The sequence below is a fragment of the Aethalodelphis obliquidens genome, unplaced genomic scaffold (genome assembly GCF_003676395.1).
Source record: "Aethalodelphis obliquidens isolate GAN/ISIS:26980383/991018 unplaced genomic scaffold, ASM367639v1 scaffold9, whole genome shotgun sequence".
NCBI lineage: Eukaryota > Metazoa > Chordata > Mammalia > Artiodactyla > Delphinidae > Aethalodelphis > Aethalodelphis obliquidens.
In genome coordinates, this window is record NW_020837953.1 from 34788432 (window position 1) to 34800811 (window position 12380).

General features: G+C 38.9%; 1 protein-coding gene across 9 annotated transcripts in view; it reads left to right on the plus strand.

Moving 5' to 3' along the window:
- Window positions 1–12380, plus strand: part of HNRNPR (heterogeneous nuclear ribonucleoprotein R) — a 35156-nt gene that overhangs the window by 11273 nt on the left and 11503 nt on the right. For 6 of the 9 annotated variants that reach the window (XM_027109790.1, XM_027109792.1, XM_027109796.1 and 3 more), the window contains 2 exons: window positions 10393–10569; window positions 12155–12290. In XM_027109790.1, coding sequence (XP_026965591.1) covers window positions 10393–10569; window positions 12155–12290 — 313 coding nt within the window. The remainder of the gene's footprint in view (window positions 1–10392; window positions 10570–12154; window positions 12291–12380) is intronic. The other 3 variants (XM_027109798.1, XM_027109794.1, XM_027109795.1) reach the window with 1 other exon arrangement.

Genomic DNA, 12380 nt, shown 5'->3' on the forward strand with positions numbered 1-12380 from the left:
TGGTTTCATTAATGAGCTCTTTAATGGAAACTTGTTTTATCTTTGCTTTATGTAGATAAAGAAAGAGTTTGCTAGTACTTTAAGATTTCACTGGAAGTATTTGAACAATTTAATAGAGTAAACTTTTGAGTATCCAATTAGAAACAAATAGTATGCTAATTGTAAAATATGTATACATTCTCTTATATTGCACTCTCTCTTTAGCAGAAAGGTGCGTTTTTCTCTATGTTAGATATCATTACATACAGCAGATATGGTTGCAGCAAAAATCCCTATATGAGATCACCAGCCTAAGCCACTCTTGTCAAGCAGTTTGTTGCAATAAGAGTGCAGTGTAAAAGTTTGGATTTCTCCCTTAAGTTTAGATTTCATGAGATTTGGCCTATATGTTTTGAAAATTAAATTTTTTAACATACTGGGTTGATGATAGGTTTGGTACATAATTGGTTTTAATTGGTGTCATATTGATGCTCTAAGGTTTGGGGTTTTGTTCTTTTATGGTTCATTACAGTTACTAAAAATTATTATTAGCTCTTTCTTTTAATGTTTTATTTTATTTATTTATTTTTATTTTTGGCTGCGTCGGGTCTTCGTTGTGGCACTCGGGCTCTTCGTTGCAGTGTGCGGGCTTCTCTCTAGTTGTGGCATGTGGGTTTTCTGTCTCTAGTTGTGGTGAGAGGGCTCCAGAGTGTGTGGACTCTGTAGTTTGCGGCACTTGGGCTCTCTAGTTGACGTGTGCGGGCTTAGTTGCTCCACAGCATGTGAGATCTTAGTTTCCCGACCAGGTATCTAACCCACGTCCCCTGCATTGGAAGGTGGATTCTTAACTACCGGACCACCAGGGAAGTCTCCCAAAATTATTATTAGCTCTTGACTGAGGAAGTTGAAATTAGGGTCAGTACATGAGACTGACATTATTGAAATTAAGCTATGAGAAGACTACGAGGTTTTATCTTTGGATAAAATCTACTGTAAAGGGCTTCCCTGGTGGTTCATTGGTTAAGAATCTGCCTGCTAGTGCAGGGGACACAGGTTCAAGCCCTGGTCCGGGAAGATTCCACATGCCGTGGAGCAACTCTAGAGCCCAAGAGCCACAACTACGGAAGCCCGCGTGCCTAGAGCCCGTGTTCCGCAACAAGAGAAGCCACCACAATAAGCCCGCACACTGCAATGAAGAGTAGCCCCTGCTCACCACAACTAAAGAAAGCCCAAGCACAGCAACGAAGACCCAATGCAGCCATAAATAAATAAATAAAAATCTACTGTAAATTAACCCTATAAGTGAGTACTCATTAATGGACATAGTTGCTAAGCATTGACCTTGAGATGAGAAATACACAAGAATGTTAAGTATCAATTTTTTTTTTTTTGATAAGTATCAATTTTGAAATGCGTTTTTTTGTGTGTGTGTGCCTTGGCTCTCAGACTTAGTCTGGTTATAGTATCTTTGTATCCTTTTTTTTCCCTTTTTCTTCCAGTTTTATTGAGAAATACTTGACATACAGCCCTATATAAACTTAAGGTGTACAGCATAATGGTTTCACTTACATACATCATGAAATGATGACCACACTAAGTTTAGTGGGTGTCCATCATTTCATAAAATTAAAGAAATAGAAAAAAATAATGATTTTTCCTTGTGATGAGAAGTCTTAGGATTTACTCTCTTAGCAACTTTCTTATATAACATACAGCCGTGCTAATTATATTATGTTGTACATTGTACACCTAGTACTTTTGTACCTTTTGACTACCTTCATCTAGTTCATCCTCTCCTCAACCCTGCCTCTGGTAGCCACAGATTAATCTCTTTTTCTATGAGTTTGTTTTTGAAGTACAGTTGACTTTCAACACTATGTTAGTTCCAGGTGCACAACACAGTAATTTGATATTTCTGTAGTTTCAAAATGGTTACCATGATAAGTCTAGTTACCATGTGTCACAGTATCTTTGTATTCTTCAGCTGGTATTGTAAAACTGTTTTAATTTGTTTCCATTGACAAATGTAATCTCTGTGGAGATCATATCTATGTAATAAACTCTTGTTTAAAGAGCATAGCACTGATGATCTGTGGAGGAATTCAAAGGAAATGGTAGATTGGGATCTAACTCTTTGGTGTATTAGCTAGTTGAAGTGTTAAAGAACCAGTGTATTTAACAGACCTGTAAGTATATGACTTTGTAGCATCTGACTTGAATTACATATAAAGAAAAGCTGCTGTGTTTGCAAAATAGTGAATAGGAGCTGGATAAGGGAACAACCCTAGTAGATAATCAAAAGACACTGTTGAGGGACTTCTCTGGTGGTCCAGTTATAAAGAATCCGCCTTCCAATGCAGGGGACGCGGGTTCGATCCCTTTTTGGGGAACTAAGATCCCACATTCAGTGGGGCAGCTAAGCCCGCACGCCTCAGCTACAGAGCACGAGTGCCGCAAACTACAGAGTCCACGTACCCTGGAGCCTGTGTGCCACAACAAAGAGCCCGCGCTGCAACGAAAGATCCCATACCCCTCAACGAAGACTCCCCGCGTGCTACAACTAGGACCCTACGCAGCTCCCCGCCCCCCAAAAAAAAAAGACACTGTTGAGCTGTCTGGTTACTTCTGTTGATTCCTTCTAGAGTCTCAGAGGGCTTCCTCTATTACTGTTGAAGTAATGAGTGGATAGATAATAGACAGCCAAAACTTTCAAAGCCTTAATGCCTAGTGAGTAAAGGAAGAACTGTTGTTAGGGTATTCGCTAGATTCTGTTGGTCCTGGAGGGGGAGGATTAACCTGCACATGATTGAGTGGTTACTCTGAACAGCTCATATGGAGCCAGAATGGCTCAACAAGTTAATAAAAGGAAAACATTTATGTTACATTTTAGTTAATTAAAAATTGAGCTTAAAAACTTTAAAAAGAGTGATCTTAGTTTTTGAATACTATTTATTTTCAGCCTTTTTAAGTTCTTTTAATGTCCTAAGTTAAATTGATCTTGAAATGAGACCATCTCCTATTTCTCAAACAAATCAGTATTTTTGGCATGTTTCTTCATGGACCTCAGTGATTATAATATTGGGCACTTAGTTAACCATAGGTTTGTGGATGTTTCTTTTATTTACTTATATTTTTAATTTTAATTTTTTGTTTTGTTTTGGCCGTGCCACGGGGCATGTGGGATCTTAGTTCCCCAACCAGGGATCAAACCCATGCCCCCTGCAGTAAAAGCATGGAGTCCTAACCACTGGACCACCAGGGGATTCCCTGATGTTTCTTTTAAAATAGAGCAGTATTCTTATGGAAAAGCTATAAGTTGGACTTCTAACATTCAAATGATAATTTAGAGTATGAGGAGCTTGCTGTTACGAATTCTTTCTGTAAGGTAATCATTAAATTGCTTTTCCTGAAAATACAGATTTTTTTCATTTTAGATATGCTTAATGAAGCAAACCTGAATGGTTCTAAAAATATAGACGTGTTATGAAAGAAGTATAACAATCTGACACTTAGCTTCCTCACTTAGGTGTGTTCAACTATTTTTTTTTTTAATTTATTTTTGGCTGCGTTGGGTCTTTGTTGCTGCCCACAGGCTTTCCCTAGTTGGGGTGAGCGGGGGCTAATCTTTGTTGCGGTGTGTGGGCTTCTTATTGCGGTGGCTTCTCTTGTTGCGGAGCGTGGACTCTAGGCACGCGGGCTTCAGTAGTTGTGGCTCACGGGATCTAGAGCGCAGGCTCAGTAGTTGTGGCGCACTGGCTTAGTTGCTCCGCGGCACGTGGGATCTTCCTGGACCAGGGCTCGAACCCATGTCTCCTGCATCGGGAGGTGGATTCTTAACCACTGCGCCACCAGGGAAGCCCCTCAACTGTATTTTCATAGTGCCACTGCATGTGCTTTCTTTGCTTTTGCCTGTATTTGTAATGGGTAGGGAGAAAATATGGATGGTGGATGATGTAATAATGAGGCACAACTGCATTATGTTAATAGAAACAATATAAAGCAAAATTTTCTTCCCAGAACAGTTTTAAAATACTCAAATACAGATATTCTCAAATTTAAAAATATTCAAACCAGGCTAGGCCTAGTGTGGCCAGAGAACCTAGCCACACCAAAAAATACATTTCAGAATTAATACCAATTACTCTTGTGTATTTTTTGTTTCAGGATACCTTTTATCAGTAGCTTTCTTTTTTTTTTTAAAGTGCTGTGCCCTGTTAATGCTGATTTATAGAGTTGATAATGTTGTAGGGTGATATGGCTGAAGCTAGTGAGAAGTGGTCAGATTCTGGATAATTTGAAAGCATATCTAACAGGATTTATTGATGAGTTGGATATGGAGATATGAGAGAAAGGAACCAAAGATGACTTTAAGACTCATGACCTGAGCGGCTGGAAGGATGGAATTGCCATTTGTTGAAATGAGGAAGGCTATAGAGAAGAGCAAATTAGCGGGATTGAAAGATAGTAGTTCAGTTCTGGACATGTTATGAGTTAGATGTCTCTTAGACATCCAGATGGAGCTGTTGAGTGAGCAGTTGCTTATATCATGGAGTTCATAGGAGAATTTTGGCTGGAGATTATAAATGTGGGAGGCATAAGCATCTAGATGGGTTTTTAAATATATATATATTTATTTATTTATTTATTTTTGGCTGCCTTGGGTCTTAGTTGTGGCGTGCAGGCTTCTCTCTAGTTGTGGCGTGCAGGCGCCAGACTGTGTGGGCTCTGTAATTCTGGCACGCAGGCTCTCTAGTTATGGCACACAGGCTCTAGAGCGTGCGGGCTCAGTAGTTGCAGCATGGGCTTAGTTGCCCTGCGGCATGTGGAATCTTAGTTCCCCAACCAGGGATCGAGCCTGCATCCCCTGCATTGGAAGGCGGATTCTTAACCACTGGACCACCAGGGAAGTCTCTAGATGGTATTTTAAAACCGTGAGTTTGGGTGTGTCACCAAGGAAGTGTGTGTAGCTAGAGAAAAGGTCTAAGATCTGATTCCTGCAGTCCTTCAACATTTAGAGTTTGGGGAGACAAGGAGGAACTAGCAAAGGGGACTGAGAAGAAAGAGCCAATGAGGTAAGAAAAACCAGGAGTGGGGTGTCCCAGAAGTCAAGTGAAGAAAGTTTTCACAGAAGAAAGAATGGTTAATTATATCAAACTTCCCAAGTAAGATGAAGACTAAGAATTGACATTTGATTGTGACAGCATTGATGGCATTAATGACTTTGACTGGAATGGTGGTAAAAGCCAGATTTGCAGAAGATTCAAGAGACTAAGGAGATGAGAAATTTGAGGCAGCAAGTATATATGGCTCTTTTGAGCAATTTTGCTACAAAGGGTAGCAGAGAAACGGGGCAATAGCTAGAAGGTGTTATAATCAAGGTATATTCTTTATTTTTTATTTATTTATTTTTTTTGCGGTACGCGGGCCTCTCACTGTTGTGGCCTCTCCTGTTGCGGAGCACAGGCTCCGGACGCATAGGCTCAGCGGCCATGGCTCACAGGCCCAGCCACTCCGCGGCATGTGGGAACTTCCCGGACCGGGGCACGAACCCGTGTCCCCTGCATCGGCAGGCGGACTCTCAACCACTGCACCACCAGGGAAGCCCCTATTTTTTATTTTAATTTAAATTTTAAGGGAGAAATTATAACATACTATGTGCTGATAGGAATGATCCATGTATAAAGGGAGAAATTGATGATAAAATTGTTGCCGGACCAAGTGTCCTTGAGTAAGAAAGAAAGGATGGGATCTAGTGCGTAAGTTACAGTATGAGGTAGATGTTCATTTGTATATTCATTCAAAGATGAGCAGCTGTTATGTCCCTGGCAGTGTTCAGTGCTGGGAATAAAATGAGGATCAAGATGTGGGCTCTCTGCTCACATGGAAATTGAACCCTCTTGCTGATGTTATGCCCAGATAAGGATCTTGAGACTCGCTGATTGAGAAACTTGCTCAAGGTAAATAAAATGTAGATTTGAATCCCACATAACTAAAAACTCACTGTTTCTCAAATTCTCCCTACCTTTAAGCTATCACCCTACTACACCAAGCCACCATCATCCCTTGCCGTATTAAGCTGACTGGTCAGCCTGTTTTTCCATACAGTCCACTTTCTATCCAGCTGCCAGAATATTCCTTTTCTTTCTTTTTCTTTTTTTAAAATTAATTAATTTTATTTTTGGCTGCGTTGGGTCTTGGTTGCTGTGCGTGGGCTTTTCTCTGGTTGTGGCGAACGGGGGCTACTCTTCGTTGCAGTGCGTGGGCTTCTCATTGCGGTGGCTTCTCTTGCTGTGGAGCACGGGCTCTAGGTGTGCGGGCTTCAGTAGTTGTGGCTCGTGGGCTCTAGAGCGCAGGCTCAGTAGTTGTGGTGCACAGGCTTTGTTGCTCCTCGGCATGTGGGATCTTCCCCGATCAGGGCTCGAACCCATGTCCCCTGCATTAGCAGGCGAGTTCTTAACCACTGCGCCACCAGGGAGGCCCCAGAATATTCCTTTTAGAACATAAGTAATACCTAGTTATTTGTCTGCTCAAATCCTCTGTCTTCCTAAGAAATAAAACTCAAACGTCTAACCATGGTTTAACTTAATCTGGCTCCTGTTCTCTCTTTCCCATCACTGTCTCCTGTGTGGACATTTTATTTTAATTTTTTAAAATAAATATTTATTTATTTGGTTGCACCAGGTCTTAGTTGCAGCTGGTGGGCTCCGTAGGTGTGGCATGCAAACTCTTAGTTGTGGCATGCATGTGGGATCTAGTTCCCTGACCAGGGGTCAAACCTGGACCCCCTGCATTGGGAGCGCAGAGTCTTACCCAGTGCGCCACCAGGGAAGTCCCAGATCTTTTATTTTAATCACTGACCTATTTGTTGTTCTTCAGATAATATCAGTTGTACTCCCCATCTTTTTGTACTTGTTCCATCACCTTGGAATGCTCTTTCCTCAGATTTTTACTTAATTTTCTCTCTTAGGTCTCAGTTCAAATTCACCTTTTCAGGGAGGCCCTTCTATTAAAATACAGCCTCTTCTTCCTTTATCCCTTTTCTTTGCTTTTTAAAAAAAATATTTATTTGTTTATTTGGCTGCGCCAGGTCTTAGTTGGGGCTCGCAGGACTTTTTTTTTTTTTTAGTTGCGGCATGTGGGATCTTTTAGTTGTGGCATGCAAACTCTTAGTTGCTACATGCATGTGAGATCTAGTTCCCTGACCAGGGATTGAACCCGGGCCCCCTGCATTGGGAATATGGAGTCTTAGCCACTGGGCCATCAGGGAAGTCCCCCTTTTCTTTGCTTTTATTTTTTTAATTTTTTAAAAATAAATTTATTTTATTTATTTTTGGCTGCGTTGGGCCTTCATTGCTGTGTGTGGGCTTTCTCTAGTTTTGGCGGGTGGGGGCTACTCTTCATTGCGGTGTGCAGGCTTCTCATTGCGGTGGCTTCTCTTGTAGTGGAGCGTGGGCCCAAGGCGCGTGGGCTTCAATAGTTGTGGCATGCGGGCTCAGTAGTTGTGGTGCACGGGCTTAGTTGCTCTGTGGCATATGGGATCTTCCCAGACCAGGGCTCGAGCCCATGTCCCCTGCATTGGCAGGCAGATTCTTAACCACTGCACCACCAGGGAAGTCCCTTTGCTTTTATTTTACTTAGCCTTTAACATCTCCTGAAATCATATTGTTTATCTTTAAAAATTTTTCTTGTCAGTAGCATATAAGCTTCATTAATGCCTAGACCTGTCTGGTGTTCACTCTTATCTCTAGAATGTAGAAAAATGCATGACTTATGAGTCCATGTCTCGTGAAAGGTCTGGACAAGTTCTCTGAATAAGAAGGGAGCCAGTTATCTGTATAGGGTAGCATTATACATTGGAGCAACTTCAGCTTATATTTAAAAAATAAATTGGATATGGATGGGAATGGGAGGGATTAAAAATATCTGAGGTTTTTATGAGAGTATTATTTCCTCAGTCATCTTGGGGTGGAGGGGGAGAGCAGAAATTACGTTCTCCCAAGAGAAATGTGGGGAAAATCAGAGGAGCCAACTGACAAGGGTGGGTTTTAGTCATTTTGATTTTCGGATAAAGGAAACGTTTGTTATAAATATATTATACCTTTATTGTAAAATATTTAGAAAATATAATAAGGAGAATAAAATTAGAGTAGTTTTTTTCATACATTGATAACAACTTTTAATATTCTGATACATAGTCATTCTTATCTATACATACATTTATAATCGAAAACCAGAAATTGGCGTTGCTGAACTTACTGATGATTTGGGGTAAAATCAGGACTATCAGAGGAAATGTTTAATAGGTAGTTGGAGATATAGAATTAGGTCTCAGGATGTATGGGATGTATTGGGAGATGACTGTAGAGTTGTAGCCTTTGGGAATGGATATGATCCTTATGAGTGAAGAAAATACAGTGAATTATGGGAAATAGGGCCATAACTTTGGGAAACATGCAGATTATTATTAGATGGATAGACAAATCACCATGGAAAGGATAGAGGAGTAGTTAAAGATTAAGACCAGGTTAGTGGAGGATTCTGAAAGCTTAAGGGAAGAGAATTTTCAGAAGATAACATCACCAGTGTTAATGCTTGTTGAGAAGGCAAGGATGATGAGACTGAGGAAGGAAAGACTTCTGAATTTGGTCCTTAGAAGTCAATTAGTGACGTTAGGGCATACAGTTTAGTGATAGAAGAAGCAGCCAATTTTTAGAGAGTTAAAGAGAGCGTAGATGCAAGTACTTTTCAGAGTGAGCTTTTATTAGAAAGATGGTTCTGTAGGGATGTCACTCAGATGATGCCTGATGTCTTATTTATACTTCTCGTAGCTGCACAGTACTAAGCATACAGTAGATGTGTTGAAAAGAATAACTGCATGAGTGAAATAAAACAGATAGGGGCCATGTGTTCAAAGCATTTAAAAGTGAAAGGAAAGATACAGGCTAAAAAAGGGTTTTTTTGTTTGTATTTTGTTTTGTTATGGGAGATTTGGCATGTTTGAAGACGGAGGAACCACTGGGAAGGAGAGAATGCACTGAGCAAAATAGGACAGTTGAAGAGATGAAGATTTGCGATTATTTCCAGAAGAAGGTAGTGAGAAGAAATGGGCTTATTTATTAGGGTTAAGGAGCTAACCTTTTTTTGGAAAGGAGGTAAATTTCTGAGGTATAAAGGAAAGAAGTGAAAATAGATGTTGAGAAAGGTTTTTAAGACTGAGAGGAAAGAATGTTAGGAAACCAATGGCTTTTCAGGTGATCTCCTTAGAATGAGGTTTAGTGAACGGGGATTGGAGACTTCAAGGAAGTAGACAAATGAGAATAGCTGTCGTGTGAGAATTGTGCTAGAGATTTAGAAGAAGACGTCAAGTTTTACCAGGTAGCAGTGAAGGTGAATCTGATTATTTTGAAAAGGATTGTCTTAAGATAGCACAACTGTAGTAGAGCTTAATACTAGAAACTTAATCTCCAGTAATAATATTGGCATCTTTTGGATTGCTGTTATTATTACTTCATTCATCAGGTCATTTCAGAATATGAAATGCTGATGTCGATGAGTTTCACTAAAAAATTCGTCTCATGCAAACACTAATATACTCTTTAAGACTTTGTGTGTGGATTGCAAATGTTTTAACATAAAAGATTATTTTCAATGTTGCTGACATGGTGGAAATTTGAAGAAAATTGTAGTCTGATATTAAATACTGAGAGGGTTTCTGATTGTTTGATTCTAATTTATCATTCTTATATAACTTAATCCTACTTACTATTTAATTCTAACTGAGCACACAAAATCTTCAAATGTTGAAAATTTTTTTCATACTTACTTAAAATGTAATATCCTGATAGAGAAAGGGATAGATTGAAGCACTGGAGTTTTTTTTTTTAAGCCACACAGCATGTGGGATCTTAGTTCCCTGACCAGGGATTGAACCCGCGCCCCCTGCATTGGAAGGGCCGAGTCTTAACCACTGGACCACCAGGGAAGTACCAGCACTGGAGTTCTAAGTAGTAAAGAATTTGGAGTTGAGGAGAAAATATGAGGAAGACCTCATCAATCTTTTTGTTCAATTATTGTTTTTATAAAAATGCAGAGGTATTTCCATGAAGATTTACACATGCCTTTCTGTTTTTTGTGAGAAAAAAACAAATTATAAAAATTCAGAATTTAGAGTTACTACAAATTTTGCACACTTTTATTAATCATTTTCCATTTTTCAATATAGAATATTGTTCTTTGTTGATGCCCTGAAAGTCATTATAATAAAAACTAAGGTTAGCTTTGCAAGATTCAAATTGTCCCCATTTTTCCTTAACCATCTTTCTGTCCCCACCCCTTAAAAAAAAGGCAGCTGGGCTTTGTGGCTCTAAAATCAAATGCTTACATTGGGATTCTAACACAGAGGTTTTATTTCAGGTCTTTGTAGGTAAAATACCAAGAGATTTATATGAGGATGAGTTGGTGCCCCTTTTTGAAAAGGCTGGTCCCATTTGGGATCTACGTCTTATGATGGATCCACTGTCTGGTCAGAACAGAGGGTATGCATTTATCACCTTCTGTGGAAAGGAAGCTGCACAGGAAGCTGTTAAACTGGTATGTGATAAGCAAATGCCCACTGTCTAGCAAGTCATTTGAGAGAAATACCTCAATTAAAAACATTTGCAGTTAACATTGTTTCACTTTCTTTAGTTTTTGCTTTGAAAGTTTTTATATTGACTGAGTTGGTATGTGACCGTTGGCTATTTTTTTCTGATTATAAAAGTAAAAAAGAAATGAAAGTACCCAAGAAATAAGGTGTTAGAGAAAGTCTCCCGTAATTCTAAGAAGTTATTTATTAGAGTGATTAGTATCTAAAGTTTCATTGAATATTTGGCTTCTGCAGGTCTCTCTTTTGATCTTAGACAAAAATGTCAGTTCTTGCTGTTAAACTTTAGGGTAGGATTCTTAAAGTGTGATGAAGTCTGGGATGGGTTCTCGGGAACATAACTGGGCAACAGTGACTTTTAGGACACAATTCAGGAAATGGCTATGAATCTCTTTTGTTTTTGTCATAGCCTAATCATACAGTTTATTTTCTAAGTATATTCTTGTTCTTTCCTATCTCTTTGTTTCCAAGCCCTCCAGTTCTCTCTGTCTTTAATCTTTCTCTCTTTTTCCACTGTTTTATAACCAATCTAGTAATTTCCTTTGTGTAGGGCCTTTTACCCTTTGTACTTATTCCAGAGTAGTAGTAGTAGTATTAACAGTTATGCCAATTAAGTATATCTTTACTCCTATTCTGTTAAGATACAACCCTCTCAGTAACCCAAAATAGCAATATCGTTGTTCCTTGGCATATTCTTTTGCCAGACAGCTAAAGGCCTCACTTAGTCTAGTTCTAGTTCTTCTAGAATAGTAACTTCTTTCACCAAGGCTTTTGGTTTTATTAGTTGCCTCAAAATTAGTTTTACTTGTAGCTTGACCCAGATTTTCGTTTTTATTACGGACTTTTCCTTCCAGTTTGTTTATTCAGTACCGAGAAGTTTCAAAGCTTTATTTCCTTGTTTCTGACAACATATGGATGATTTTTTTAAAAAATTACATATCTTTTAGTAAACTAATAGGTAAGTAATGTTAAGCCATTAAAAAGCTAAAGTTTATCAAGGAAATCATCACCATAGCCATTTAAATGAAACATTTTTTATTCCTATCATTTCATATAATTTTATAAGTATTGTGTTCGACATGTAGTTTCAGATGTTGGAATTCTATGTTTTATGTAAAATGTGAAATTCTTCTAAATTTCTTTACATTGATTAAACATAGCTGGTATTCCTTATATATTGTTATTTTGCCTGTGGCTTATCTATATCTGATTTCATCTCCAAGGGCAGATGAATGATCAGTCTCAGGTATTTTTTCTGAAATTCTCTGGGAGAAAATCTTCAGATAGATAATACTGAAATATGAGATCAGATCTTTTTAAAGATAAAGTGAATAGCAGTGAAGGTTAAAACTAAAACGAGAGGCTGTAACAGGTTTAAAAATACACATTTTATGTTACGGCAAGCATGAGGGAACTCCGTGAGTTCATGAGGCAGGGAGTATTTGACCTTAAATTGTTCAGTTTTTTAGCTTGAGATCAGTTGTTCTGAGTTTGGGGTGGTTGTGGGGTGTCTGGTTCTTTTCTTCCTTTCAGTGTGACAGCTATGAAATTCGCCCTGGTAAACACCTTGGAGTGTGCATTTCTGTGGCAAACAACAGGCTTTTTGTTGGATCAATTCCGAAGAATAAGACTAAAGAAAACATTCTGGAAGAATTCAGTAAAGTCACAGGTAAAACAAAAATGTATTTAGAAATTAGTTTTGGGAAATCTGTGGTACTATTTATAGCTGCAGAAAAACGAGGTGTATCTTAATCTAAGA